General features: G+C 54.7%; 1 protein-coding gene across 2 annotated transcripts; it reads left to right on the top strand.

The window, feature by feature from the left end:
- The first annotated feature begins 1,632 nt into the window (after positions 1-1,632).
- Positions 1,633-27,546, top strand: MAST1 (microtubule associated serine/threonine kinase 1). Of its 2 annotated transcripts, XM_032628946.1 has the most exons (27): positions 1,633-1,671; positions 5,339-5,370; positions 7,352-7,440; positions 7,896-7,992; positions 9,961-10,039; positions 11,939-12,099; positions 12,219-12,294; positions 12,467-12,676; positions 14,378-14,479; positions 14,583-14,715; positions 14,795-14,862; positions 17,534-17,613; positions 17,703-17,911; positions 20,365-20,503; positions 20,619-20,751; positions 20,888-21,053; positions 21,158-21,259; positions 21,424-21,546; positions 22,070-22,179; positions 22,906-23,084; positions 23,177-23,424; positions 23,759-23,965; positions 24,158-24,387; positions 24,707-24,829; positions 24,955-25,091; positions 25,945-26,132; positions 26,233-27,546. In XM_032628946.1, the coding sequence occupies exons 1-27, from the start codon at positions 1,633-1,635 to the stop codon at positions 27,468-27,470; spliced, it is 4,698 nt and encodes a 1,565-aa protein (XP_032484837.1). In that variant the 3' UTR covers positions 27,471-27,546. The 2 variants fall into 2 exon arrangements, with proteins under 2 accessions (XP_032484837.1, XP_032484835.1); XM_032628944.1 differs by lacking the exons at positions 1,633-1,671; positions 5,339-5,370 and adding an exon at positions 5,620-5,702 and having other exon boundaries at positions 7,917-7,992.
- The last annotated feature ends 156 nt before the right edge of the window (positions 27,547-27,702 follow it).

Below are 27,702 nucleotides of genomic sequence, written 5' to 3'. Positions count from 1 at the left end.
CACTGTCTCCTGGCCCCTCTAAGGGCACCCACTGATGTCCTGGAAGCTTCAGCAACCAGTACTCAGTGGACCTAGCCTTCCTCCGGTTCATCTTGGGGTAGTCCAGGGTGCTCGTGGGTCTTATCTGTCCAGCCTCTAGGCTGTGCCTCCTGACAACCCTTCCCCTTCCCTAACCTCCGCCCCCAACCTGAGCTCATATTTCAGCACTACGGACTGGAGCGCTAGAAATCAGCACCACGGAGAGCTCCCGCAGCAGCCGGCGGGAGAAGGCGCGGCAAGAGCGGTTTCCCGGCCTTGGACAGAGAAGTGCGAGGAACAGACTCAGCGAGATGGCAACACGAACGTGCTGACAGAGACAGAGAGAAACAGACCGAGACAACTCAGGCAAAGGCGCAGAGATGAGCAGACAAGCGCCTGGGGAACACCGGGACCTAGACCTCGCTGTAGCCCCCTTTGACAGGCAGGGGTCGCTCCCGCCCAGTGACCGCGCCCTCCAGGGTCTTCGGGACAGTTATGGACTGAGACCCTTGGGAAGCCCCCACCCCACCATGCCCTCCAGTGCCAAGACTGGCGTGGGGAGGTCTCCGACGCTTTTCACTACAACTAGGGGAAGCAATGGTTGGCTTGGCCTCAGCTGCAGGAACACTGCGGGGGAGTGGTGAAAATCGCTTCGGCTGCCCTCTTCCCCAACCACCAGCTAATCGTTCCTATAAATACGGCCCAGCCTGGCCTGGCTTCTTAATCCTGACGATGAGGGAGGGGATCGCTAGGGAAGCGGGTTGGTATAAGCATGTAAATGATTTTCGGAGGGGGCTTCTCCCGTAAGGACGGGTCTCCTCAGTGCAAATACACACTCTGTAAGAGTGTATCTCCTTGGGATGTGAGGTCTCGTGGGTGGGGACAATTTCCCATAGAGAATATGGCTTTCGTGGGGTCTTTCACTGAGGGTAGCCTCACGAAGCTCCCCAAGTGAAATATCACCCGCGGGGATCTTTCTCTACGAAAATGTCTCCTCTTTGGAGGGTGGGCTTTTGAGAGGAAGCGTCACCCCTCAGAGACCATCTGTTTTAGAAATGATTTTCAGGGTGAGAGGAATTCCTGATTGGAGAGGGCCTCCCTATGGAGACTACCTCCCCGTGGGAATGTGTCTCTCTGAGGGGGTCACTGCGGGGAGGAGGTTGTCTGCATAGGGAATATATCTTAGTGAGAATGTCTCCTTTGGGGTGTTTCTTGGGTTGGGAGTCTACCCATGGGCATGTCTCTCCCCTGGCGTGTCTCTACAGGGGTCTCACGGTAGCTTGACTTCCCTGGGGGCATCTGGAGGCTCCTTCCCCCTCTTGTCCGCCGCCACCCCCCCGCCCCCAGCGCGGGCAGCCTTGGCCGAGGCCGGGCTCGGGCGCCCAGACGCAGTGACGACGCCGGGTCCGCCCCACTTTGCTCCGCCCCCGCCACCTCCCTGCCCCCTCCCCCCCCCCCCCCCCCAGCCGCCGCCGCCGCCGCCGCCGCGGTCCCCGCGGCTTCTCACTCCCTCCCGCCTCCCGCCTCCCGCCTCCCGCCTCCCTCCTCCCGCCGCCGCCCCTGCCGCCGCCTCCCACCTCCCTCCCCGGGGCCGAAGCCTCTGCCGCCGCCGCCATGGACGATTCGGGCCTGATTCGTCGCCGGAGGCTGCAGGTACTCGGCAGCCCTGGCCCCGGGTGGAGGGGAAGGGGTCGGCGCCCTGGGGCGGGGCCCGGCAGGAGGCGGGAGAACTTACGCCAGGGTTGGCCCAGGCGCCCTCTCCCATGGCCTCGGGACTCTACCTAGGGGGAACGCGGTGGCCGCGCGTCCCGCCGCGCTGGGGACCCCGCCCCTCAGGGGCCGCCCGGGGATCCAGGGATCTGACAGAGGGGGATGCAGCCTAGCGCTCCCCTCGAGGATAACCCGAGGGGCTCCCGGCCCGTCAGAGGCGGAAGGGGCTGGGATCGAGGTCTTTGCCCTGGTGCCCAGCCAGGCTGGGGGTGAGGGGGCGCAGAACAAAGTTATTGCCCCAGGGCTCGCGCCCCTCGGGGCTGCCGGCGCCGCAGCAGTGGTAAACATGTTTGTGCTGCAGCCTCGCCCCTCACCACCTCAGGAGTCCCTTCCTGAGGCATGCCGACCCCCTGCGACCTCCACGCACCTGCTCGGCCACCAGGATTCTTCCTACTGCCCTAATTGGACAGGCATCTAGACAGCCTCCCTCCTCACTCTTCATTCCACCCCGCTCCACTACAACACTACCCCCCCCCACCCCCACTCCGCGATCCTCAAGTCCAGCCCAGCTTGTGGGTGGGCGGGAGCGATTTTTAGCTCCTTGCAGCCTTAGAAGATGTTGGTCTCTAGGCTGCGCAGGCGCAGGAGACGTGGGTCCACTGCGCGGAGTGGGACACTGAGGTTTGCTGTGGAGTGTGGGGAAGTCGGGGACAAATCCAGGCATCAGGAACTCCCACATCCTAGATGGGTGGGGATTCTGAAGCTGAGAAGGGTTCTCTTCGGTCTGCAGCATGCACTTCTAAGGGTTAATACGGGGGTTCGGTGTTGGCCCCAAACTAACCCCAGAGAGCTTCACCCTAAGGTTTGCCTGGCATCTGGTCTTTCTGAGCCTCCTTGAAGCAGCCCCGAGCTAGGTAGTCTGGAGAAGTTTATATAAAGCCTAGAATGGGCCCAGTCTCAGGCTACATCCCTAGCCTGGAGCTTGGAAAGAGAAGGAGAGGATTCAAACCATCACCCAGGGACCTCGTCCATTTTTGGATGGGGCCATTTCAGAGGGCAGGAAGGACTTCCCTGGCGTCTGGATGATGCTGGAGCCAGACCTGAGTTTTAACCAGAGCCCAGATGGGCTCTTCAGGTCTTCCTCGGATTTCCTTCCTTTCCCTGGGCTGGGTTAGGAGAACGGGTTCTGAAAAAAGGGAGGGAGCTGCTGTAAAACCAGAGCAAGTGCTGAAGCAGTTAGACTGGGTCCGCGCCGTCGGGTCCCCAGAAAAGGGCTGAAACGGGCGGAGCCTGCATGGGGTGTGTCCCCGCCCCCTGGGCCGGCGCCGACTCCTATTGGCTCAGTGCCACGCGGGACTTAGCTCTCCAGCGCAAGGCCACGCCCCCAACCCGGGATCCTCCCACTCATCCACCCATCCTTCCCCAGGCTTCTAGGCCGAGGGAGCTACTCCACCGAAGTCCTGCCCGAACCTCTTCCCTTCTGGCAGGGTTAACCACTTCGCAGCCTGAATACACTCTCACACACTGGTGCAACCCCTTAGGAGCTGTCCCACAACCACGGAGCTCCCAAGGTCCCCTGTGTACAGTTGGGATCGTACAACAACCTAAGTTCGAATGCCCCGGCCACAGGGCGGTCCGTTAATCACGAAGAGATGCAGAATCCGCTGGGCAGAGCAGCTCTGCAGCTGGGGATGGAAGTGGCGTCTGTTTACACGGACGCCAAGGATCCAAATCCTCTACCTCTCCACCTTGCCCCTTTCTTCGACCCTAAAATGTTTAGGGATGCTAGCAGATGGGGCTAGAGTCGAGGACTTTTCTAGGTAGCACTTAAAGGTCCCCCTGGGGCTCACCCTCCTAGGCCCATTGTACCCGAGTCTGGAGTACCGGGCTCCGTGGCGGGAAAATCCAGGTCTTGATTTTGATTGGGCCATTGTGGCCGCCTGGCCGGGCCGTCCAAGGGGCTTGTCCAAGGGGCGGCTCATTCAAGCTGATCCTGCAAAGACAGAAGGAAAAGCTGGTATAGATTTCCGGTCACCCCTGGCTCAGGATGGCAGAGCTGCCAATCTGGACAGTGTTCCTTTTGACGCCGACCATCCTTCTGTCCTCTGTACATGGGAGTGTGAGGTCCCTCTAGCCCATCTTCTGCCATGCAGCATGTCCATCCACAATAACTCCTGTTCCTATGACCTAACATTTATTGAGCACTTACTATATGCTAGACACCATACTAAGGTGCTAGGCACCTGCATCATCTGACAGAATCCTCTAGAAGGAATGGACTATCGGAAGGTCATTTGCCAAGGTTATAAGTGGCAAAACTGGGATTTGAACCCAGGGCTTTCTGCTATCAGAGATTCTAGAAAAATCCTAGAACACTCCTCATTTCTCCCTGGTTGGAGTCCCCACCAAAGGGCTTTTGGAACCCTAACCTGAATCTTTCTGCCTGCAGCCCTACCCAATCCCTTTTATTCACCTTAGCCTGTGGACACAGAACTGGGTGGAAGGTGATGCCCCTTCTCCCCAGCGCTCTCAGAAAAGGGTCCAGACCTCTGTAATTTCTGGTCCCTGTAGTGGTTTCCTGTGTACTTGACAAACAGAATGCAACCTTCTTGTGATGTGGACAGAGTTAATACCTAACTTTTTTTGTTGTTGCCACACCGTGTGGCATGTTGGTTCCGTGACCAGGGATTGAACTTCGCCCCCTCCATTGGAAGCACGGAGTCTTAACCACTGGACCACCAGGGAAGTCCCAATACCTACCAATTATTATCACTGCCATTACCGAAAAAGACCACCCAGCCATCACCTGATTCCCATGTCAAATCTCAGTTTGAGCCACCCTAACTATCCCCACCCCAACTCTGTGAATCTGATTGAGAGTGGGGTAGAACCATTGAGGTGTGGAGGAGTCATTCATTCATTCATCCAGTCATTCACCCTTTCATGCTTGAGCATGCCAAGTTTATTCCTACCTCCAGGCCTTTGCAATTCCCTCTACCTGGAATGCTCTCTCCACAGAGCCTCCCAGGGCTGACTTTTATTTTTCAGCAACAAACTTAAAAATCATCTCCACAGAGCAGACCTCTGTAACTATCATGTCCCCCTCCTAGCCATTTTCCATCACATCACCTTGCTTAATTTTATTCATAACATTTATTTCTGTCTAAAATTATTTCGTTCACTTCTATGTTAATCTTGGTTGTCTGCTTCCTTCCTTTAAATGCTAGTCCCCAAAGGGCAGGATTTTTGTCTCATTCACTGCTGTGTCCCCAGTGCCTAGCACGGGGCCTGTCATACAGTAGGTGCTCAAGAAATATTTTTCAAATAACGACTCCTGGATGTTTTCATTTGCACAAACACATACTGAGACGCCAGCTCAGGAGTCCTATAGGGGGCCCTCTGCTGGCCTCTGGGGGTCGGGAGAGGAATCACCCTGGTACCCTTTTCCCCTAGGAGCCCAGCCCTCACCTCATGGCCAAGGGCGCAGGTGACCATGCTGATGAAGGACCTGTCCCATCCCACCTCTACCCCTCCAGTGGGCTGACAGGGCTTTTGGGCAGTGGCTGCTGGTCCCCGCTGACCTCTATCCTTTTGCTTCTTTGCCTTCCAGAAAGATTTGCCCCTGCCCCGGAAAAGCAGCAGGTGAGCCCTGGGGAGAAACGCGCGGGGCTGGCCGCCCCTTCTCCGGCCCGGGTGGGGGCGCCAGGCGGGCGCGCGGGCGGGGCCAGGCGCGCTGGTGCACTGCAGCGCCCCCTCCTGGCTAGCGGCAGCCGCAGGCCTTCCCCTCCCCCGCCCTACCCTGCCCGCTGCGGCTCCAGCCTCCGCCCCGCGCGTTTGCTCCCCGCGCCGCCGCCGCTGCCGCACCTGCCACCATGTCGCCGCCGCCGGGTCATGTCTGACTCTCTCTGGACCGCGCTTTCCAATTTCTCGATGCCCTCCTTCCCTGGCGGCAGTATGTTCCGTCGCACCAAGAGGTAGACCCCCGATCCCTCAGACCCTGACCTGGCCCTTCCCCCAAAGCCGCCCTCCGGCTGCTGCTGCAGGGCGGGGCCCGGGATGCTGCACCCGGTCCAGCTGCGCCAGAGGTGCTCGCTCGCGCCTTCCTGCCAGGGATGGGGCTGAATGGGGGGCAGTGTGGGCTGAGGCTGGGGGGACTGCACGCTAGAAAGGACCGCCGCGGGGGGAGGGGGCTGCGCCTGGTGGGGGATTGAGGCGCCTTTGTCTGATGGCGCTGCGGGCTCCGGCAGCCCGGTGAGGGTAGGGGAAGGGGAGGGTGGGGGGCTTAGCACCCTCAGAACAATAGCCGCAGCCTGGCCTCCCCCCACCCCCATGCCGCGTGCTCTGGCCGCGCGAATATGCTCAGTCACTGAGCCGGGGAGGGGGGTGTGTGCGAAGAGAATGGAGGGGCTGGAGGGTCCCTCTTTGGAAGCTGGGATCCTGAGGGGCAGAATGAAAGGGGGGGCTTTTATAATAGCACAACCGCCCCCCAAAGAACACAGCCTCATACGAAAAATAGTGACACACAGCGTCACTCAGGACATGATGTCACACACACATACACACACAACAGCCCTAGTGTCCCAGATACACCCGGGAGCCGCCACGCGTACCCAGCCATATGGTGGCCATAGGTCAGAGGCACGCACAGACACACAAGGACACTCGCAGCATCACACAGACAAGTAAGCCCACAGGCACAGTGTAGTGTACACTCTGTAAGATGTCACATGCCTGGTGATCCACACCACCTGAAATGCACACAGACACATGTGTGGCAATGACATCCGTGCAATGGCACAATATACGATATCACCTAAGCATGTCATATGTTGTGCCACACGGATGATAGAATAACAGACACAGAATCTTGCAGAGTCGGAGACACACACAACATCACAGGTTTCCACTCATTTTCATCCATGTCACACACAGTGGTATGCTCAGACGTGCCCAGTGTCACAGGGTGTTAAACTCACACACAGTAGATGCCACACGGGAACACACATGGTTAATGTCACACTCAGACACAAGGACAGTATCTCATACAGACTCAGATTGCTACACAAAGACAGACACGTAGCAGAAATCATGCATCACTCACACTTTACAGCACACAGGGGCACATCTAGTCATGGACAAGTGGCGTTACACTGTGTCATATAGACACACAAAGCCACAGGTCATGTCACACAAGATAAACCCAAGGACTGTCACACATGATATCACACTAGGATGCTCCCAATGCTGAATTCACACACGGGTGCCACACCTGGATACACACAGCGAATGTCACGCAAGGACCCAAAGACACACAGACACTCAGTATCTCCATTAGTATCACGTGGACATGACTATCACCCCCTGACTGATACACTGTGCCATGCATGGTCACACATGATCCACACCAGGAGTCTTGCACATACACAACACATACGCATCACCTCCCATACACAGTCCTACCGAGGCCTCCACTGCCTCCTCCTCTGAGCAGTCCTTTGGGAGCACATCCAAGCACACACAGTTGGGAGACAGGTGGGGATCTGAGATGGGAGGGCTGCGGGTTGGGTCCACAAACTCACTGGGCTACGGCCGGGTCCGGTCCCTTGCCTCGCCTTCCCCGCAGCTGCCGCACCAGTAACCGGAAAAGTCTCATCCTGACCAGCACTTCGCCCACGCTGCCGCGACCCCACTCCCCACTGCCTGGACACCTGGGTGAGACAGGTGGTGGGTTTGTGGGCCAGACTAGAGGAGGCGTGGTCACAGGCGAGGGGTGTGTCCATGCCACAGGAGTGGTGGTCCAGAGTCTAGACGGAGAGGACCGGGATTGGACAAGGGGCGGAGCCATCCTTGTGTTGGCTTGGCCGGTCCGCAGGGGGACGGGCATTTGTGGGCGGAGGCCCAGGAGGAGCTTGATTGGAAAGGGGATGGAGCAGAAAGGAGGAGCCATACCTAAGGGGCGGAGCCACCCCGAAAAAGACGGAATCGGCCTGGAGAGGGGCTGGGCTGACTCGGTAGCCAAAACATTTTGAGAGGCAGGGCCACAGCTAGGGGGAGCGGTCCACCCATACGTGGGTGGGATTAGACTAAAGAGGGGACAAGCTGCTGTTTGGAACCCGCTTTGAGGATCAGGAGGTTTGATGGGATTGCCTTCTATCCCAAGCCTGAAGATCCCTCTCTTTCCGCCACAGGTAGCAGTCCCCTGGACAGTCCCCGTAACTTCTCCCCCAACACCCCCGCCCATTTCTCCTTCGCCTCCTCCCGAAGGTGAGTCCCTCTCCCCAGGGCCCCAGAACCCTGGCCATACCCTCCCTACCCACCGTCTGGGCCACCATCTGTTCCCCTTCTAATTGCACCTGAGTCAGGCCTGCGGGACCCGCAGAGTGCCCCAACGTCCTGGCGGGAACAGGCACCCAGTCTTAGGGGCGGGACCTATAAGAAGGCGGGACCAACCACCAGTTCAGAACCACGGAAGGGGCGGGGCTTCCTTTGCCGCCGAGTGAAAGCGCTTGCGCTATGGGGCCTGGGTCTTAGTCTCCCAAGCCTCGCTCTCCAGGCCAGGCGTTTCCATAGCAACAGGACAGGGAAGCAGGGAGGAAGTGCGCAAGCGCAGACTGCTTGATGCCCATCGAAGGACTTGGTCCTTGACGTTGGGGAGGGCCCCTAGGGCTATTTCTCGAGGGCCCAAGAGGAGAAATCTCAGGTTTCCATCCGGGGGTCTCTGTGGGTTTCTGGAGTGTCCCTTAGATGAATTTTCTGGGGGGCTTTGTCGAGATTGGGGGAGAGAGATTCTTTGAATTTTGAGGGGGAATCTTTGAGGAGTCACCAGGGTGTTTGGGTGGGTCTCTTTTTTTTTGAACTTTATTCATTCTAAAAGCGTCTGAACAACTGCTGTGTTCTGGGACCTGGGATATGGGGTGAACCACATCCCTTCTCTATCCTTGGAGTTGAGTTGGGGAGGCAACGCAGGTCACCGCAAAGGCTGGTGAAAGCTGTGGGGTGCAAGTCACAGGAGACTGTGGGGACAGAGGACGGCTCCCTTGGAAGAGTGGGGATTCCCTTCGACCGTGGAATTCAGCTGAGGGCAATAGGGAGCCAGAAAAGGGCTCCAAGATTGGGCCGGATGTGGTTACCTACATGGAGGGTGAGCTGGGAAGCAGGTGAGCTGAGCGAGGTCACTGCCTGGAGAGAGGATTCCAGTGCATGGGAGTGTGTGTCCACGTGAGTGTGCAATCTGTGTGCTGATGGGGATGTGTGTGAGTTTGTGAGGCTGTGAATATGGGAGGCAGCCCATGCCTGTCTTTGTATCCGTGGGTGTGTATCAGCGTGTGAGAGTGAACGTGTGTGACTGTGTGCTTCTAGGGTTGTAAATGTGTGTGTGAATAGCTGAGGAAACATGTACCTCCATGTGTGTCTCCATGTGAATACGTAATTTGTGTGGGAGTGTGAATGAGTGTGTGGCTCTCTGAGAGTTTGAATGTGTGACTGACTGCGTGAGGGTGTCTTCAATGTGTGTCACGTGAATGTGAAAGTCTAGACTGTGTGGGGGAGTGTGTGTGTAGGTCAGAGTGTATGAGTACCAGGTCTCTGTAAGTATATATGTCTATATGTGAGTGTACGTCTCTTTTTTCATGTATGATTGTGTGTTAGCCTGGAAACATGTGATATTTGGGTCCATGTATGGAACAGTGAACGCATGTGAGTGTCTGTGTTGAAGAGTCACGTGGTGTGAATGCGTGTGACTTTCAGTGTGTGAACTCAACCGTACTAGTAACAGTAGTACTAATGGATGTAGCCGTGAGAGTGATTGTGTCTATGGGAGCAAGCGTGTGTGTGTGTATGAGGAAGGAATATTTCTTCTCTGAAAAGACCCAAGTGATCTTCCTCTGAGAATTTTCTCATGGGGGTCCTCTAGCGGTCATCTTTTGGGGTCCCTCTGGGATGACTTCCTTGAGTGGGCTTTTCACTTTGGGGGCTTGTTTGGCATGAGGTTGACAGGAGAGGAGTATAAATGGGAAGGAGCAGAGAAGACTGATCTTTGCTCCAGGTCCCAGGTACCTGGCTGGAAGACTTCCTCTTTACCTCCTTGACCCTGAGGGACTTCAGGAATCTCAGAGTGCAGATATATTCCCCCACCTCCTGCTCTGGCCATGGCCAGTGGTTTCTCTCACACTCTGAGGAATGGGGCTGTCTGGTGGGGCCTGGCGGCCTCTGAGCATGTCGGCTGGGTTCCAGGGCGGACGGACGCCGTTGGTCTCTGGCTTCACTCCCTTCGTCTGGCTATGGCACCAACACGCCCAGCTCCACCGTCTCGGTGAGTGTGGCAGGCGGGGCCGGTGGGTGGGAGCCACGGGGGGCCGGCTGGACTGGCCTAAATGAGAGCTTTGGGTTTCTCTTGCTCTCCGAGGGTGTCATCTGTCCATCTCTTAGTGAGTTCCAAGTCCCCTCCAAGGTCCTGTTCTCCATCTTCAACATATCTTCTTGGGGGTCCTACTTACCTCGGACTTATTTTAATTATTTTACTTATTTACTTATTTTACTTACTTATTTTACTTACCTCAGGTAATGACATTAAGGCTCATGTATTAAGCCAACTGCCCAAGTGTCTGCAGCTGGCCAGGGCACACCCCTTTCACCCAGAGCCCATTTGCTCCCCCACTGCAGTACCCAAATTCTCTCTCTCCATCTGCCCTCTTTTCTACATGTCTCTCTGGTTCGCTCATCCATACATTGGTATGATGTTCAGCAGACTTTTATCACATGACTGTCATGTGTGTGGGGCTCTACAAGCTGGGTCTGGGCCCAAGGATTCACAAAGCCCTCATGGGAGGAGACAGATCAGTAAGAAGGCATTTATAACTTGGGGTGCTGGGGTGGTCAGAGCTGTGATGGGGGGTAGCATAAGGCAAGGGGATGATAGCAGAGGGGAGGCACCTGACTGAGCTGGAGGGAGGGTCAAAGAAGGTTTCCTGGAAGAGGTGGCATTGAAGCCAAGACAAAGGATCAGCAGGGGGTTGGCAGGTGGAAGAAGGCAGGGAAGGGTGTTTCAGCAAAGGGGAGCAGCATGTGCAAACTCCCAGAGGCAACAGAGAACTTTTCACATTTAGAAAGGTGAAAATAGCCTTGTGTGGCTGGAACTTTGGTTTGGAAGTGGAGGGATGGAGGTGAGGCAGGCAGCAACCCTCCTCATGCTGGGACTTCTTGGCCAGGATCGTGAGGTGGATTTTATTCTAAATGCAGTGGGAAGCCACAGAAAGGCTGTTTTGCTTTATATTAAATTAAATTAAAAATTCAGTCTGACCTACTGATTCTGTAGGTCATAGATTGTGTGCACTGAAAAGATTAATACATAATGATGGGTTGGGGAGTTTTAAGCAAGAAAGTGAGTGATACCATGTTGAAAAAGATCATCCTGCCTGCAGAATCTGGTGGCTGTCCCTGTGTTTCTCCACTGATGTCTGTGGGTCTGTGTTTGCCCCAACTGCATGCCAGGCCCTGACTGGGGCCAAACAGAATCAAATCCCTGCCCTGGAGGAGCAGACAGCAGTAACAAATAAGTCATAAAGATATACAGTAGTAAGTAATGAGATAAGAAGTCAGCAAGAAGAAACGAGTTGGGGCAAGGAGAGGGAATGATGCGTGTGGTCAGAGGAGGCCTCCCAAAGGGTGACTTTAAAGCAAAGACTTGAAGGAGAAGTGATCCATAGTAGATGTGTCACAGACAGAGGGAACAGTCAGTGCAAAGGCCCTGAGGCACTAGTGTGCCTGGTTTGTTCAAGGACCATCAAGGAGGCCTGTGCAGCTGAAGCAGAGCAGGTGAGGGGGAGAGTGGGAGGAGGTGATGGCAAGGAGACAGGATCAGATCTTGCAAGACCTTGTGGGCTGTGGGGAGGACTTAGGCATTCACCATGAATACGGTGGGAGCCATGGAGAGTTCTGAACAGAGGAGGCATGAGACTTGACTCAGGTTTTCACAGGCTCCCTCGGGCCACATTCATGTCTGTGTCACTGTTCTCATCTGTGTCTGTCCCTGGCCCCCCGCCCCCCCTCTGTTGCCAGGAATCCCAAGCTGAGCCTTGGGATCCAAGGATCATAAGCCAGGTCCAGATTCTGGCCTTGCTCAGTGGCCCGCCAGCCGCGGTGGTCCCAGACCAGGGTCCCGAGCTGTGGGGGAACGTGGTGGCTCTGACCCCGGCCCCGCCCCTCCCCCCAGTCTTCCTGCTCCTCCCAGGAGCGCCTGCACCAGCTGCCCTACCAGCCCACCGTGGACGAGCTCCACTTCCTCTCCAAACACTTCGGCAGCACCGAGAGCATCACGGATGAGGATGGTGGCCGCCGCTCCCCTGCCGTGCGGCCTCGCTCGCGGAGCCTCAGGTGGGCCTGCATCCCCCTCCCCGTCCAAGCTGGTGGGTCTGGGGGCTCATGCCCTGCGAGACGCCTGTCTGCAGTTTTGGAGGAAGGTGGCTGGACGCGATGGGCTTCTCTCTCCGCAGCCCCGGGCGCTCCCCCTCCTCCTACGACAACGAGATCGTGATGATGAACCATGTCTACAAGGAGAGGTTCCCGAAGGTGAGGCGGGGCAGGGGGCGGCTGCAGGGAAGCGGGGCGCCCGGAGCCCTCGCTCGCTTTAGCCTCGCGCGCCCCCTGGCGGCCGGCGCCGCGCCGTGCAGGCTTTGGCAACCACTGCCTCTGGGCTGAGCCCCGCGCCGGCATCCCGGCCCTGCCTCCGTCCCTCCCACAGGCCACCGCGCAGATGGAAGAGAAGCTGCGCGATTTCGCCCGCGCCTACGAACCTGACAGCGTGCTGCCGCTGGCCGACGGCGTGCTCAGCTTCATTCACCACCAGATCATCGAGCTGGCCCGGGACTGCCTGACCAAGTCCCGCGACGGCCTCATCACCACCGTATACTTCTACGAATTGCAGGAAAACCTGGAGAAGCTGCTGCAGGACGTGAGTGCACCAGGAGGCCGGCCACACCTCAGGCTCCGAACCCCCAAATCAGGCTCAATGGCCCCATACTTTCCTTCATCCCACATCCACTCAGGGGGCGCCTGCCACATGCCAAGGGGCTAGTGTGGATTGAAGGGTGGAGGAGAAAGACTAAAGCCCCGCTCTAGGTCTGACGGAGGAAGCAGGAATTTATATATATACGTATATATTTCACAAAATGCACCTTTTGCCTTTATTTCATCAAAATCACTGTATTGTTATAACCAAGATTTTCACATAATTTGGTGATATTCACAGTAATAATTTAAAAGTTTCTTTTATTTTTTTCACTGTTTTAATTAATTTTATTGGAGTATAGTTGATTTTCAACGTTGTGCTAGTTTCTGCTGTACAGCACAGCAGATCAATTATACATATACGTATATCCACTCCGTTTTTAGATTCTATTCCCATATACGTCATTACAGAGTATTGAGTAGAGTTCCCTGTGCTATACAGTAGGTTCTTATTAGTTATCTATTTTATACATACAATAGTGTGTATATGTCAATCCCAATCTCCCAATTTATCCCTCCCAACCCCCCAAACAGGAAGCAGGAATTTAACATCCTTCACCTCCTTCAGGTCTTTACTCAAATGCTACCTCCTCAGATGGCATCAGGACTGAGACTAGGATGAGGCAGGTGATTTTCTTCCCCCTTCAGAACATTAATTATTGAAAAAGTTGAAAAAAAATTATGTTAAAACTTAACATTAAGTTTAAATATTTTATTTATAATTAAACCAAAATTTGTTATAATTTAACTTTCCTGGTTTTAATGGAAACGAACTAATCAGTAATACTGTTTTCATTAAAATGATTAACCATTTGAAAAACATAAAAACATGTAGAGATGGTCCCACACGTTTCCTTTTGATTCAAGCTCCAGTATGGTTTGGCCCAGCCCTCTGGGATCCTGTCCTTATTTAAATTTTTCTGGGAATTCCCTGGTGGTCCAGTGGTTAGGACTCGGTGCTTTCACTTCCAGGGCCCAGGTTCAATCCCTTGTCAATTCCTGGTCAGAGAACTAAGATCCCACAAGCCTCACGGCCAAAGAGTAAATAAGTTTTGCTTATCATTTTTTTCTGCATTAATTTTGATTTTTCAAATAGTGCATTAAAATATTAGTTATCTTGAAGACTGAGGGTTTTTGTGTCCAAGGTGACTGCCTCATTTGCCTCACCATAGTCCTGACTTTGATAGGCATGATAGATAAATTAATATGTGGCCTGTTTGATAGAAAACAGGAATGGAGAGTAGAGTAATGGCGATTGAGAGTCCTACCAGGTAGTGGGGTGTGATTTTGGATTGGAGGGGTCAAGGCAGGCCTCCATGAGGAGTTGACAACTGAGCAAAGACCTAAAGGAGGAGAAGTAGGAAGCCATGCAAGGATCTGAGGAGAGAGCATGCCAGGCAGAGGAATTTTTAACTCTGCCTGGATTATAGAGCTGTTTTGAAGATGAATTGAGTGAGTGAAGGTTTTAGGACCATGTTTGCTGTAACAATAATGATTATTTTTACCATGTGGCCTGGGCCTCAGTTTACTCATCTGTAAAATGGGAACACAGCAGCAGTATTGTCAGTTCCTGTGGGGATGGGAGAGAAGCCTGGCTCAGGAAAGGCACTTGTGAACCACACCCCCACTATGCCCCACACCCCAGGCCTATGAACGTTCCGAGAGCTTGGAGGTGGCCTTTGTCACTCAGCTGGTGAAGAAGCTGCTCATTATCATTTCACGCCCAGCGAGGCTGCTGGAGTGCCTGGTAAGGGGGCTGGGCATGGGCGGGGGGCAGTTGGTGGGGGACTGGGGAGGGGTTGGCTGGGACACCTTGGAGTTCACCCTGAGCGCACCCTGCCTTGCCTCAGGAATTCAACCCCGAGGAGTTCTACCACTTGCTGGAGGCAGCCGAGGGCCATGCGAAGGAGGGCCACCTTGTCAAGACGGACATCCCCCGCTACATCATCCGCCAGCTGGGCCTCACCCGTGACCCCTTTCCAGGTGCTGGCTGCTGGGTGCAGGGGACTGTGGGTGAACCAGCTGGGACCCCAGTCTCCACTCACTCTCATTCCCTTCCTAGATGTGGTACACCTGGAGGAACAGGACAGTGGCGGCTCTAACACACCTGAGCAGGACGACCTCTCTGAGGTAAGGCCAGGTGGCCCAGCAGGCAACACTCTGGTCTGGCCCGACTGGTTGGGGCTCACCTCCTGGCTCTTTGTCCTCAGGCTGGGTGGACCTCTTGGTCCCCACTCTGAGCCTCAGTTTCCCCAACTCTAAAATGGGTTAATAATAGCTCTTCCTCCGTAGGCTTTTTTCTTTTCATGGTAAAATACACATAACATTGTTATTTACTACATTCGCAATGTTGTGTGGCCGTTACCTCTGTCTAGTTCCTGAACATTTTCATCATCCCAAAAGGACACCTTGTGCCCATTACGCAGTTCCTCCCCGTCCTCCCTCCCCTACAGCCCCTGGCAACCACTGATCTGCTTTCTAGATCCTTCTGTCTCTATGGATTTGCTGAATCTGGATATTTCATATAAATGGAATCATTCACTCTGTGGCCTTTGGTGTCTGGCATAATGTTTTCAAGGCTTATCCCTGCTGTAGCATAAATCAGTACTTCATTCCTTTTCATGGCTGAATAAAATAGGCCACATTTGGTTTATCCATCGTTCATCAATGGACATTTAGGTTGTTTCCATCTTTTAGCTGTTGTGTGAATAGTGCTGCTGTGAACATTTGTGTACAAGTATTTGTTGGAACAACTGTTTCAGTTCTTTTAGGTACATACCTAGGAGTGGAATTGCTGGGTCACATGGTAATTCTATTTTTAATTTCTTGAGGAACACTGCATGGAGTTTTGAGTGGGTTGAGTGTCTCTGTGTGTTAACAGCTCAGCATAGTAAAAATTACTATAATTCCACCCCCCAGGCCAACCACACTTGGTAGATGTTCCACATATCTGGTGGAGATTGCCCACCATAATGGTCATGCATGTGTTTTCTCTGAGCTGCCTAGTGTTTTCAAAAATGTGAAACAAAATATGGAAATCAGAAGATTAAAATTAGAATCTGGGTTTGTGCCTTTTTGAAAAATTAGAAGTTCTGACAATACTGTGATGGAACCAGCTGACATTGAGTGGGGGCTAGCCTATGATATGGGGTATCCACACCCCAGCCACCCATGGCTCTCACCTGGTATGCCTGGCCCATGAAGGCATTTGGATTTGTGACTTTTGTTTCAAATTGTGTCTATGAATTCACACATACATACACACACATCTGTCATATATATATATGTATATATATATGTATATATATATACATATTTTTTGAATCTCATTATACATGCCATTTGTTTAATTTTTTGAATAGGTAATGGAATGACATCACTCAAAAGTCTAAAACTCTAAAAAGGTATTTATCTTTAATTGTTGTTTGTAGGATCCTATGTAATTCCATTCAATCAAACTTGTGAATTGAGTGATTCAAATCTTCCATCTTCCTATTCATCTTTTTTTTTGCCGGATTGATCTGATAGTTTCTGAGAGCCATGTGTTAAATTCTTGTTTTGAGTAATTTCTCTTCGTAATTCTGTCAATGTTTGTGGTCAGACTCTTTTGGGCTACATTTTTAGGAGTGTAGAGTCCAATATTTTTATATCTCATAGATCTTTTTGTGAAATATTTATGTAATAAATCTCTTGTCCCTAAGAAAAATAAATATTATTTTTTAAAAAGACATACAGTGAAAAATCTTATACCCACTCTTGTCCCCCATATCCCTATTACCTCAAATATGATTATATTTTGTCCCCTTTTTTACACAAAAGCATACAGTAATATTGTTCCTTATCCCCCTCCCCATTTAACAAAATACTTTGGAGAACTTTCTAATAAGTGTACAGAGATATTCCTCATTTTAAAAATGTACAAGACTTCCCTGGCAGTCCAGTGGTTAAGACTCCATGCTTCTACTGCAGGGGGCACGGGTTCGATCCCTGGTCGGGGAACTAAGATCCCGCATGTGGCGCAATGCAGCCAAAAACAAAACAAAACAAAACAAAACAACGGTACAATATTCCTTTAGATTATATCCCCTCATGTGTTTATTTAACCAATTTCCTGTGTATGGATTGTTTCCAGTCTTGCAATGAGCAGGATAGTACGTAGGTCATTTTTCACATGTGCAAGCATATTTGTAGCATGAATTCAAAAGTGAAATTGCTGGATTAAAGGGAACATGCATTTGTAATTCTGATATACACCCAAGTACCTTTCATGGGGGCTGTACCAATTTATACTCCCAACAGCAAGGTATAAAAGTATCTGTTTCCCCACAGCTTTGCCTACAGAGTGTCAGCTTTTTGGATTTTTTTTTCTTTTTTTTTTTTGCCAATCTTCTGAGTGCAAAATGGTGTCTTGGTGTAGTTTTAGTTTGCCTTTTTGTCGTTATATGTGAGGTTTAACATTTTTTCACATGGTTAAGAGCTCTAACTCTAATTCACATATCTTGCCTATTTTTTCTCTTCAATTGTTAGTTTATTTGTTGATGTCTGAGAGCTCTTTATATATTAGAGTGATTAGCCATTTTGTATGTTTCTTTCCTAATAGAGAGAAGTTAGTTATCAATATATGGCTTCAGGGTCAGCCAGTCTTGGGTTCACGTCTTGACTTTGTTACTCCCTCACTGTGGCACTTGGATGAAGGACACACCCACCCCCTCTGTGCCTCAGTTTCCCCATGTGTTAGGTGGAATAACAAGAGTGCCAGTCTCATGATGATGATGGGGTGGTCTCCATCTTTCCCCTGCAGGGCCGAAGCAGCAAGGCTAAGAAACCACCTGGAGAGAATGACTTTGAGACCATCAAGCTCATAAGCAATGGTGCCTACGGGTGAGCCACCCGGGGCTCTGGCGGGGGGAGGGTGGCGGAGGCCGGGTGTCTCGGAGGTGATGGCCGGTCCTCGCTCTCTCCCCCTGCAGCGCCGTCTACCTGGTGCGGCACCGGGAAACGAGGCAGCGCTTCGCGATGAAGAAGATCAACAAGCAGAACCTGATCCTGCGCAACCAGATCCAGCAGGCCTTCGTGGAGCGCGACATCCTCACCTTCGCTGAGAACCCCTTTGTGGTCGGCATGTTCTGCTCCTTTGAGACCCGGCGCCACCTCTGCATGGTCATGGAATATGTGGAAGGTGTGGCTGCCTGCAGGGCTGCAGGGAAGATGAGGGGATGCTCGCTAGTCAGGGCTGCTGGGGGTGGCCTGCCTGAGTCCCAGTCACCAAATTAACTAGCCACCTGTATGTTTATCCAACCATTTATCCGTCCAGTCACTGATCATCCATTCCATCTGTTTATTTATATCCAGCCATCTATTGACTTATCTTCATTTCTCTCAATATAGATACATCCATCCAATTATCCACCCTTCCTTCATTTCATCTATTCATTTGCTAATCCATCTGTTTTTCTATCCATATATCTATGTGCCATCTCTCCATCCATCCATCCATTTGATTATCCGTCTGTTTGTCCATCCATATTTCTGTTTATCCATTACATCGTTATTTATTTTATTCAAGTATAGCTGATTTACAATATTATATTACATCTTTTTTTTTTTTTTTGCGGTACGTGGGCCTCTCACTGTTGTGGCCTCTCCCCTTGCGGAGCACAGGCCCCGAACGCGCAGGCCCAGCAGCCATGGCTCACGGGCCTAGCCGCTCCGCGGCATGTGGGATCCTCCCAGACCGGGGCACGAACCCGTGTCCCCTGCATCGGCAGGCAGACTGTCAACCACTGCGCCACCAGGGAAGCCCTACATCTATTTTTTAAAATTAATAGACTTCACTTTTTAGAGCAGTTTTAGGTTTATAGAAAAATTGATTGGAAAGTACTGAGAGTTCCCACATACTCGCTTCCCCCTCCCCCCAAGTTTCCCGTGTTATTTACATCTTGTATTAGTATGATACATTGGTTACAATTGATGAACAAATATTGATACATAATTATTAACTAAAGTCCGTAATTTATATTAGGGTTCATTGCTTGTATTGTACATCTGTTTTCCATCAATCCATCTTTTTCTATATCTAGACATTCATTCATCTATCTATTTATTCACCTAACTACTTACCATCCATCTCTCCACCAATACCTATTTACCTATTTATTAATCCATCGGCTATCCATCCCTCTTTCCATCCATCCATTTACTGTTCTTAGTTTTATTAATTCATCCAAACCTCCATTCTAGCAGCTATCTCATTTTATCTAGCAAGCTATTTAAATCCATCTATTCATCCACAATTCATCCATCAATTTATCTGTCCATTTACCATCCATCCAATCATCCAACCACCAATGTATAGGTTTTTCATCTGTTTATCCATCCCCAGTATTAATCCATCTATCATCCAAACAGACATGTATTATGGTTATTAGGACACACACATGATCTCACAGGGATACAACTGTGCCACTTCCGAGCCTTAACTGAACATTCAGTCACTCAACAGGTGTCCCCTCATCATCGCCCTCATTCCACATGCTGTGCTGGGTGCTGGTGGATACCCAGACAGACACACTTTTCCCTCATGTAGGTAACATTCAAGTCTGTATAAACATACAATAAACAAGAAAAATAAGCCAAAAAAGACAAGGTTGTTTCATATAGTGAGGTTGGCAACAAGGGATATAAGGCTCAAGAAGACCATGGCCACATGGGCACTTTATTCTCTGCACAAGTGTGTGTCAGGATTATCTGGTGCCCAAATTCAGATTCCCTGGCAGTCCAGTGGTTAGGACTCCGTGCTTCCACTGCAGAGGGCACGGCTTCAAGTCTGATTCATCAGTTTCTGACATAGATAAATCTGGCTCAAGAGAAAAAAAAGGAAAGAAAGAAATTTATTGACTTGTGATAGAAAAAATCCAGGTCACCTTCAGGAATGGCTGTATCTAGGTGCTCAAATCATGTCATTAGTAATCGCTCCATATTTTGGCTCTGTGGACTTCCCTTTAAACAGGCCCTGATATAGTGAGGTTACTATCCAACAGATTCCGGTTTACATTCTATGGGCTTAGTAATCTTTGTGAAAAAATAGGGAAAAGTCATTGGCGCAACTTGGGTTACATGCTGACCCAGCTATTAAACCTGGAAGGAAATCTGACCCTTGTAAGAAAAAGGGGAAATGGACACCGAAGGAGACTAAAATATGAATGCTGCTTGCAGTAAATCTGGTGGGGGCAAGTAATTTATATATTAAGGCCCCGGACCCTCAAGTTTCAGACTCCAGATCAAGGGCCTAAACTCAGTAGATAAGCAGGCAGCCTTGGCCCAAACCAAACCTTACCTCCACCGTCAACTCCCTGCATGACCCAACATCTCTCTGAGTCTCAGTCCCCTCCTGGGTAAAATCAGCTGATTATACTGACATTGGAGGATGGCTAAGAGGACAAGAGAAGCCTGGTAGAGGGCAGTCCCTGTGCAAGCTGGGGAGAGGGAGACCCCTATCGAAGCCTCAGTTTTCCTTAGCTATAAAATTGGGGCAATGTGAGATGGGGACTCGGTACTACGGTGCATGTTGAGTGCTCAGCTCTGAGCCAGGGGTACCTCCCTCTTCACATGGGCCTATTCCTTCACCCCCAGGGGGGGACTGCGCCACCCTGCTGAAGAACATTGGGGCGCTACCTGTGGAGATGGCCCGCATGTACTTCGCTGAGACAGTGCTGGCGCTCGAGTACTTGCACAACTACGGCATCGTGCACCGCGACCTTAAGCCTGACAAGTGAGCCTTGACCTTTCCCATCACTCCTTCCCTGTCCCTCGGGAGGCCCTGGCATGGAAGGGCCAGGAGGGAAGTGGATGGTCCTGGCCTCTAAGACCTCAGTTTGTTTCTGCAGCCTCCTTATCACCTCCATGGGGCACATCAAGCTTACGGATTTTGGCCTCTCCAAGATGGGGCTTATGAGCCTAACCACCAACCTATATGAGGGCCACATTGAGAAGGATGCCCGGGAGTTCCTGGACAAACAGGTGTGTGTGCGGGAGTGGGGGTCACTTCGGGTGGAGTGACCCGGCAGGACTGTGGGGCCCAGGGCCTGGCGGGGGGCACTGCTCCCCCGGGAGGCCCCTCCTGTGGCCAGGGCGTGGGCTGACGTCCTGCCCCCAGGTGTGTGGGACCCCAGAGTACATCGCACCCGAGGTCATCCTGCGCCAGGGCTATGGCAAACCGGTGGACTGGTGGGCCATGGGCATCATTCTCTACGAGTTCCTGGTGGGCTGCGTGCCCTTCTTTGGAGACACACCTGAAGAGCTCTTTGGACAGGTCATCAGTGGTGCGTGCCTCCGTGGTGGGCAGGCCGGGGGCACGGAAACATGGGCTGGCCCAGGGCCTCATGGACTCCAGAAGCGAACCCCAGCCCTATACCTTGCTCTGCAGATGACATCCTGTGGCCCGAGGGGGACGAGGCCCTGCCCACGGATGCCCAGCACCTGATATCCAGCCTCCTGCAGACCAACCCCTTGGGCCGGCTAGGGGCAGGTGAGGGGTCACAGAGAATCTGAGCTGGGGGGTCTGTTGTCCGGGAGCAGGGCTCCCAGTGCTGTGTCCCTGGGCCAGAAAATGGGTGGGGAGCTGGGCTGCTTGGCTGGCCATAGCTGTCGCAAGAATTCCCTCCCCTACACCCTACACCCCTTCCTCCCCAGGCGGTGCCTTTGAGGTGAAGCAGCACAGTTTCTTTCGAGACCTGGATTGGACAGGGCTGCTGAGGCAAAAGGCCGAGTTCATCCCCCACCTGGAGTCCGAGGATGACACCAGCTACTTTGACAGTGAGCGGGGACAGGGTGTGGGATCCTTTGAGGGGGCGCTTGCATATGGCCTGGGCTGGGACGCAGCTGGGTAGGAGACTAGCCCCTTAGACGAGAGGAGAGGGCTGAAGTTGTGTTGGGAGCGGGGCTTGGCATAGGGGCGGGGCTCAGTCTGAGAAGAAGGTAAGAAGGGAAGCTGGGGTAGGGGTGGGGCTTGGACAGGAGTAAGTTCTAAAACTGGGACTGGACCTAGGTTACGAGGCGGTGCTAGGACGCGGCACGAGGCAAGAGCCTGGGCTGGCATAGGCGGAGCCAGGGTGGAGAGAGCCTTCGGTGCAATCTGGGGATGTGGCCTCTGTGGAGGCGGGGCTAGACGAAGCCTCAGAGAGTGGGACGGGGACCCAGCGAGGGGGAAGGACCTAAATCTGATCCGAGAAAGGGGCAGGGGCGTGGCCGGGGCTGCAGGACCCGAACCTGGCTCCGATGGGGTGTGATTTGAGGAGTGGACCCATGCCCGTGGTCACGACCCACACCTCCACTCCAGCCCGCTCAGACAGGTATCACCATGTGAACTCCTATGACGAGGACGACACGACGGAGGAGGAGCCCGTGGAGATCCGCCAGTTCTCCTCCTGCTCCCCGCGCTTCAGCAAGGTGAGGCCAGGTGGGGATAGGGGTGGGGTGAGACCGTCGGGAGGTGGGACCTGTGTTTAAGTACGGGATGGAGGTGGGCCTGAAGTGGCCAGGGGCTGAGGAGGCTATGGGGAGCAGGGTCCAGGCCCAAGGTCTCAGACTAGAGAAGTTACTGAGGCGGTGAGGATCGGGGAATGATGAGGCTTGGGCGGGGGCGGCGGGGGGACATCCTCGCTGGATGTCTTGGAACCGACCTTTGGCATCGAGTGGAATCTAACGGGAGCCTGGACAGTTGTGGAAATGAGGACCCACAGTGGGGCGGGGCTAGATCTGGAAGCGGCGGGGTCAGGGCCTGGGGATGGAGGGGGCTGGGCCAGGCCTTGGCGAGGCTGGGCAACGTCTCGCTTTTAGGAACAGCACGTAGGGGGCGTGCAGGACCTGCCTTGGGCGAAGGCACACATAACTGGGCGGGGCCTGGAGAGGCGGGGCAGGAAGGAGAGCAGATTCTTTGGGGCTTGGGCAGCGCAGGGTCTAGAATAGGTCGGAGCCTAATTTTGTGGGGTGGGGCCAGAACTGAAGAACTGTAGGTGGTCGGGATCGGCCCAGAATTGGGGGGCTGGGCCCCCGGCTTTACTGGGGCGGAGCGTAGTTTGGCCGGGTCCAGTAGCGGGAATTCGATTGGTTCGGGAGGGAAGGCGGGACCTGGGGGCTGGACTTGCCTCCATCACCACTCATCCGTCCTTGAAGGTGTATAGCAGTATGGAGCAGCTGGCGCAGCACGAGCCCAAGACCCCCGTGGCAGCAGCGGGGACCAACAAGCGGGAGCCGAGCGCCAAGGGCCCAGAGGAGAAGGTGGCCGGCAAGCGGGAAGGCCTAGGTGGCCTGACCCTGCGCGAGAAGACCTGGAGAGGGGGCTCCCCGGAGATGTGAGCAGGGGCAGGATTTGGGGTTTGGGTCCTTTTGGGTCCTTTTGGACCCGAAGGGGAGTAACTCCTCTGACCACGCCCCCTTTGCGCAGCAAGCGCTTCTCGGCGTCCGAGGCCAGCTTCCTGGAGGGGGAGGCCAGTCCTCCGTTGGGCGCGCGCCGCCGTTTCTCGGCGCTGCTGGAGCCCAGCCGCTTCAGCGCCCCCCAGGAGGACGAGGATGAGGCCCGGCTGCGCAGGTCTGCTCGGCCCAGCTCCGACCCCCCAGGCTCGCTGGATGCGCGGGCCCCCAAGGAGGCAGCTCAAGGGGATGGCACCCCCAGCGCCGGGGACCCGGAGGCCAGTGAGTGCCCCTTCCTGCCGCCTTCCCCAATTCCTCAGGGATCATATATGAGCGTTCAATGAGCCTGTACTGTTTATGCAAGTTCTCGTGTACTCTTCACACTCCAATCTGGGATTCTCATCAATATGAGGAAGACCCGTTTTCCATGGTCAGTCAACAAAAGTATTTGAGCACTCCTCTGAGTCAGGAGCTGTTCGTGACGCATGTTACCTGCTCCCATGAAATTCACAATCCAGCAAGGGAGAGAAGTGGGAAGCGCATTCCAGGCAGAGGGAACAGCGTGCAAGAAGTTTATAACCCTGGAGTGACCCCTAACCCATCTGCTCTGTTGCAGCCGACCGCCCACGCCCAGGCGACCTCTGCCCATCCTCGAAGGATGGGGACCCATCAGGCCTGAGAGCCACCAATGACCTGGTTCTGCGCCGGGCGCGGCACCAGCAGCTGTCAGGAGACCCGGTGGTAGAGAAGCGGCCTTCTCGAACCGGGGGCAAAGTCATCAAGTCAGCCTCGGCCACTGCCTTGTCTGTCATGATCCCTGCAGGTGACACTGGGCCCCGCCTGGCAGGGGAGGGGCTGCCCCCATTGGTGCCAGGTGCATTTTCCTTGTCCACAGTGACTGGCTCTGGGATGGGCCAGTGAGAGCTCTGGGACTTTGACTTGGGAGGAGGGAGGAGCGGACACAGGGAGACCTGTGTCTGTTGGCTTTGACCTCTGACCATGGGTCTGTCTGCAGTGGACCCCCATGGAAGCTCACCCTTGGCCAGCCCCATGTCCCCACGATCTCTCTCCTCCAACCCGTCCTCACGGGACTCCTCACCGAGTCGGGACTACTCGCCAGCTGTCAGTGGGCTTCGCTCCCCCATCACCATCCAACGCTCGGGCAAGAAGTATGGCTTCACACTGCGTGCTATCCGCGTCTACATGGGTGACTCAGATGTATACAGTGTACACCACATTGTCTGGGTGAGCACTAATGGGTGGAGCCTGTGTTCTACGGTGGGGGTGGGGAGAGAGACACCCCCCACCCTCCCCAGGGGTGAGGGACAGCTCAAACTCTGGAACCAGGCAACCTGGATGAGACTCCTCTGTGACCCTCCTCTGTAACTTTTCCTTTCTGACTCTCAGTTTCTTCATTTGTAAACTGGGGAGAATAACTGTTATTTCATAAACTGTTATGAAGATTACCGTGCCTGCAGAGCTAGGTGTCTGGCACATAAGCTTAGGGAGCTTTCCTTGTTACCAAGCCTGTTAATTCTGCTCCTGTGGGGCTCCCTATCCCCAGCACGTGGAGGAGGGGGGCCCAGCCCAGGAGGCAGGGCTCTGTGCCGGGGACCTCATCACCCACGTGAATGGGGAGCCTGTGCATGGCATGGTGCATCCTGAGGTCGTCGAGCTGATCCTTAAGGTGAGTCCATGGGAGAGCGCCAACTGTCTTGGGGCGAGGGTGGGGCGAAGGGTGGGGGAGATCCCGGGGAGTTGGAGTTGCCAGAGCAGCTTCCAGCAGAGAACTTTCCCCCTTTCTTCCCCCAGAGTGGCAACAAAGTAGCCGTGACCACCACGCCCTTCGAAAATACCTCCATTCGCATCGGCCCTGCGCGGCGCAGCAGCTACAAGGCCAAAATGGCTCGGAGGAACAAGCGGCCCTCTGCCAAGGAGGGCCAGGAGAGGTGGGTGGGGCCAAGTGCAGTGGGAGGGGCTATAAACAGCAGGCCCCTGGAACACTCCAGTTTATGAGCGATGGCCAGGGCTTACGTGGGAGAGGCATAGGTGAGGACAGGAGAAGGGACATTCACAGGAAAGGTGGCCGGGGCCACCAAGTGAAGAGCAAAACCAAGACAACAGAGAAGGAGGGGCTGGGAAAGCGGGAGGAGTCAGGAAAGGAGGATGTACCAAGCTCCTAGGCTGAAGGAAAGGCACTGTGGGAGCAGAGCTGAGCCAGCAGATGTGGACTAAGAGGGTGCCGTCCAGGAGATGATTCTGCCTTGCCGGATGTATTAGGCGACTGAGAGGGGCCGGGAGAAGAGATTTCTATCTGGGATGAGTATGCCAGGCCAGTAGAAATAATTTCTTCCCTTATATGTAGGAGGAACTAGAAGAGGTGGGTGGAGCCAGGAGAGTTTTCTGTTTTGATCAGTGGGTTTGACCTGGACAAGGAGTGAGTGGGGATTTGAGATAAGCCTGGCTGAGCCCAGTGAATTTCTTCCCATTCTGACAGGTGAGTTTAGTTGGAGAGGGAGGGGCTAGACAGGTGGGCGGGGCCAGAAAAGGTTGGTTCTGTTTTGATGGGTGTTTCCAGCTTGGACTGTGAGTGGTCAGAAAGGAACGGGTAGACCTGAGGTGGGAGGAGCCAAGTGGGACGGAGCTAAAGGAAGTTCTTTGGTCTGGAACTGTGTGGTAGCTGAAGAGGGAGGGGTCAGAAAGGGTGGGTGGTTCCAGGAGGTACCTTGAAGTCCTGAAGTGGGAGGAGCCGGGAGCTCTGGAGTCTGGTCTAGGGAAGGTGGTCCCCTCCTTGTCCTCCAGCAAGAAGCGTAGCTCCCTCTTCCGCAAGATAACGAAGCAGTCGAACCTGCTGCACACTAGCCGCTCTCTGTCGTCGTTGAACCGTTCGCTGTCGTCCAGTGACAGCCTCCCGGGCTCGCCCACGCACGGACTGCCGGCGCGCTCGCCCACCCACAGCTACCGCTCCACGCCTGACTCCGCCTACCTAGGTAGGCCCTGAGCCTGGGCGGGGGCCGAGCTGCGCGCTGTGGCGGGCCGGTGCCCTGGCGGCGCCTGCGGCGCTCATCGTCCTCTCTCGCCCGTCCACAGGCGCCTCGTCCCAGAGCAGCTCGCCGGCCTCGAGCACGCCCAACTCGCCAGCGTCGTCGGCCTCGCACCACATCCGGCCCAGCACGCTGCACGGCCTGTCGCCGAAGCTGCACCGCCAGTACCGCTCTGCGCGCTGCAAGTCGGCCGGCAACATCCCGCTGTCGCCGCTAGCGCACACGCCGTCCCCGACACAGGCGTCGCCGCCGCCGCTGCCGGGCCACACGGTGGGCAGCTCTCACACGACGCAGAGCTTTCCGGCCAAGCTGCACTCGTCGCCGCCAGTGGTGCGCCCGCGCCCTAAGAGTGCCGAGCCCCCGCGCTCGCCACTCCTTAAACGCGTGCAATCGGCGGAGAAGCTGGGAGCCTCGCTGGGCGCCGACAAGAAGGGCGCGCTGCGCAAACACAGCCTCGAGGTGGGTCACCCGGATTTCCGCAAGGACTTCCACGGCGAGCTAGCGCTGCATAGCCTCGCCGAGTCGGACGGCGAGACGCCCCCTGTCGAGGGTCCCGGCGCGACGCGGCAGGTCGCCGTCCGCCGCCTGGGCCGCCAGGAGTCGCCCCTGAGCCTGGGCGCGGACCCGCTGCTGCCGGTTTCGAGTAAGGAGAAAGAGTCCCCGGGTGGCGCCGAGGCCTGCACTCCGCCCCGCGCGACGACCCCCGGGGGCCGGACCCTGGAGCGGGACGCCAGCGGCACGCGACACCAGAGCGTGCAGACAGAGGACGGCGCGGGCGGGGCGGCCAGGGCCGTGGCCAAGGCGGCGCTCAGCCCGGTGCAGGAACACGAGACGGGCCGGCGCAGCAGCTCCGGCGAAGCAGGCACGCCCCCGGTGCCCATTGTCGTAGAGCCTGTGCGGTCTGGGGCCAAGGCTGAGGTGCCACAACTCCCAAGTGTGGACTCCAAGGGGTTGCAGGAATCTGCACCCCTGGCACCTCCCGCACCTGAGGCCCCGCGGGGCCGGGAGCGCTGGGTGCTGGAGGTGGTGGAGGAGCGGACCACGCTGAGCGGGCCTCGTTCCAAACCTGCCTCTCCCAAGCTCTCCCCAGAGCCCCAGACCCCCTCCCAAGCCCTAACAAAGAATGTACCCAGCAGTGCAGGGCCCGCAGCCCCACCTGCTTCCCTCCTGGTCCCCACCACCAAGCCTGAGGTGGCGCTGACTTCCCGGTGCCCTGCTGAAGCTGTGCCCCCAGCAGCCCCGACCAAAAAAGGGGCGCCCTGCCCCATGCCTCCGGGCCCATAGCAAAGGGAGCCACTGGCCCCGCGCTGTACAGCCGCCTGTATACATATGTACACATATAAATAAAGTGCGTCCGTGCTGCGTGAGCTTTCTAGAGCTCGCCCCTCCTCCCCTAGCAAGGCAGGACATCATGTTTCCTCCCCCTTGCCTGTGTGCTTGTTGAGGGGTGGAACTCCAGTCCCGGTTACCATAAAGAGGGGAGGTGAGTCTTGGTCGGCCCTTCCTTGTGGTCCCA

Source organism: Phocoena sinus, chromosome 3 (assembly GCF_008692025.1).
Source record: "Phocoena sinus isolate mPhoSin1 chromosome 3, mPhoSin1.pri, whole genome shotgun sequence".
In the NCBI taxonomy this organism is placed as follows: domain Eukaryota; kingdom Metazoa; phylum Chordata; class Mammalia; order Artiodactyla; family Phocoenidae; genus Phocoena; species Phocoena sinus.
The sequence above is the reverse complement of the archived record's forward strand: the minus strand, read 5'-3'. Positions and strand labels throughout refer to the sequence as shown.

Excerpts from the sequence above, each read along its gene's own strand:
- MAST1 (XM_032628946.1), top strand. The coding sequence starts at position 1,633 with ATGGACGATTCGGGCCTGATTCGTCGCCGGAGGCTGCAG. Across the intron at positions 14,863-17,533 it reads AGCAGGACGACCTCTCTGAG|GGCCGAAGCAGCAAGGCTAA; the intron begins GTAAGGCCAGGT and ends TTTCCCCTGCAG. Across the intron at positions 23,085-23,176 it reads AGAGGGGGCTCCCCGGAGAT|CAAGCGCTTCTCGGCGTCCG; the intron begins GTGAGCAGGGGC and ends CCCTTTGCGCAG.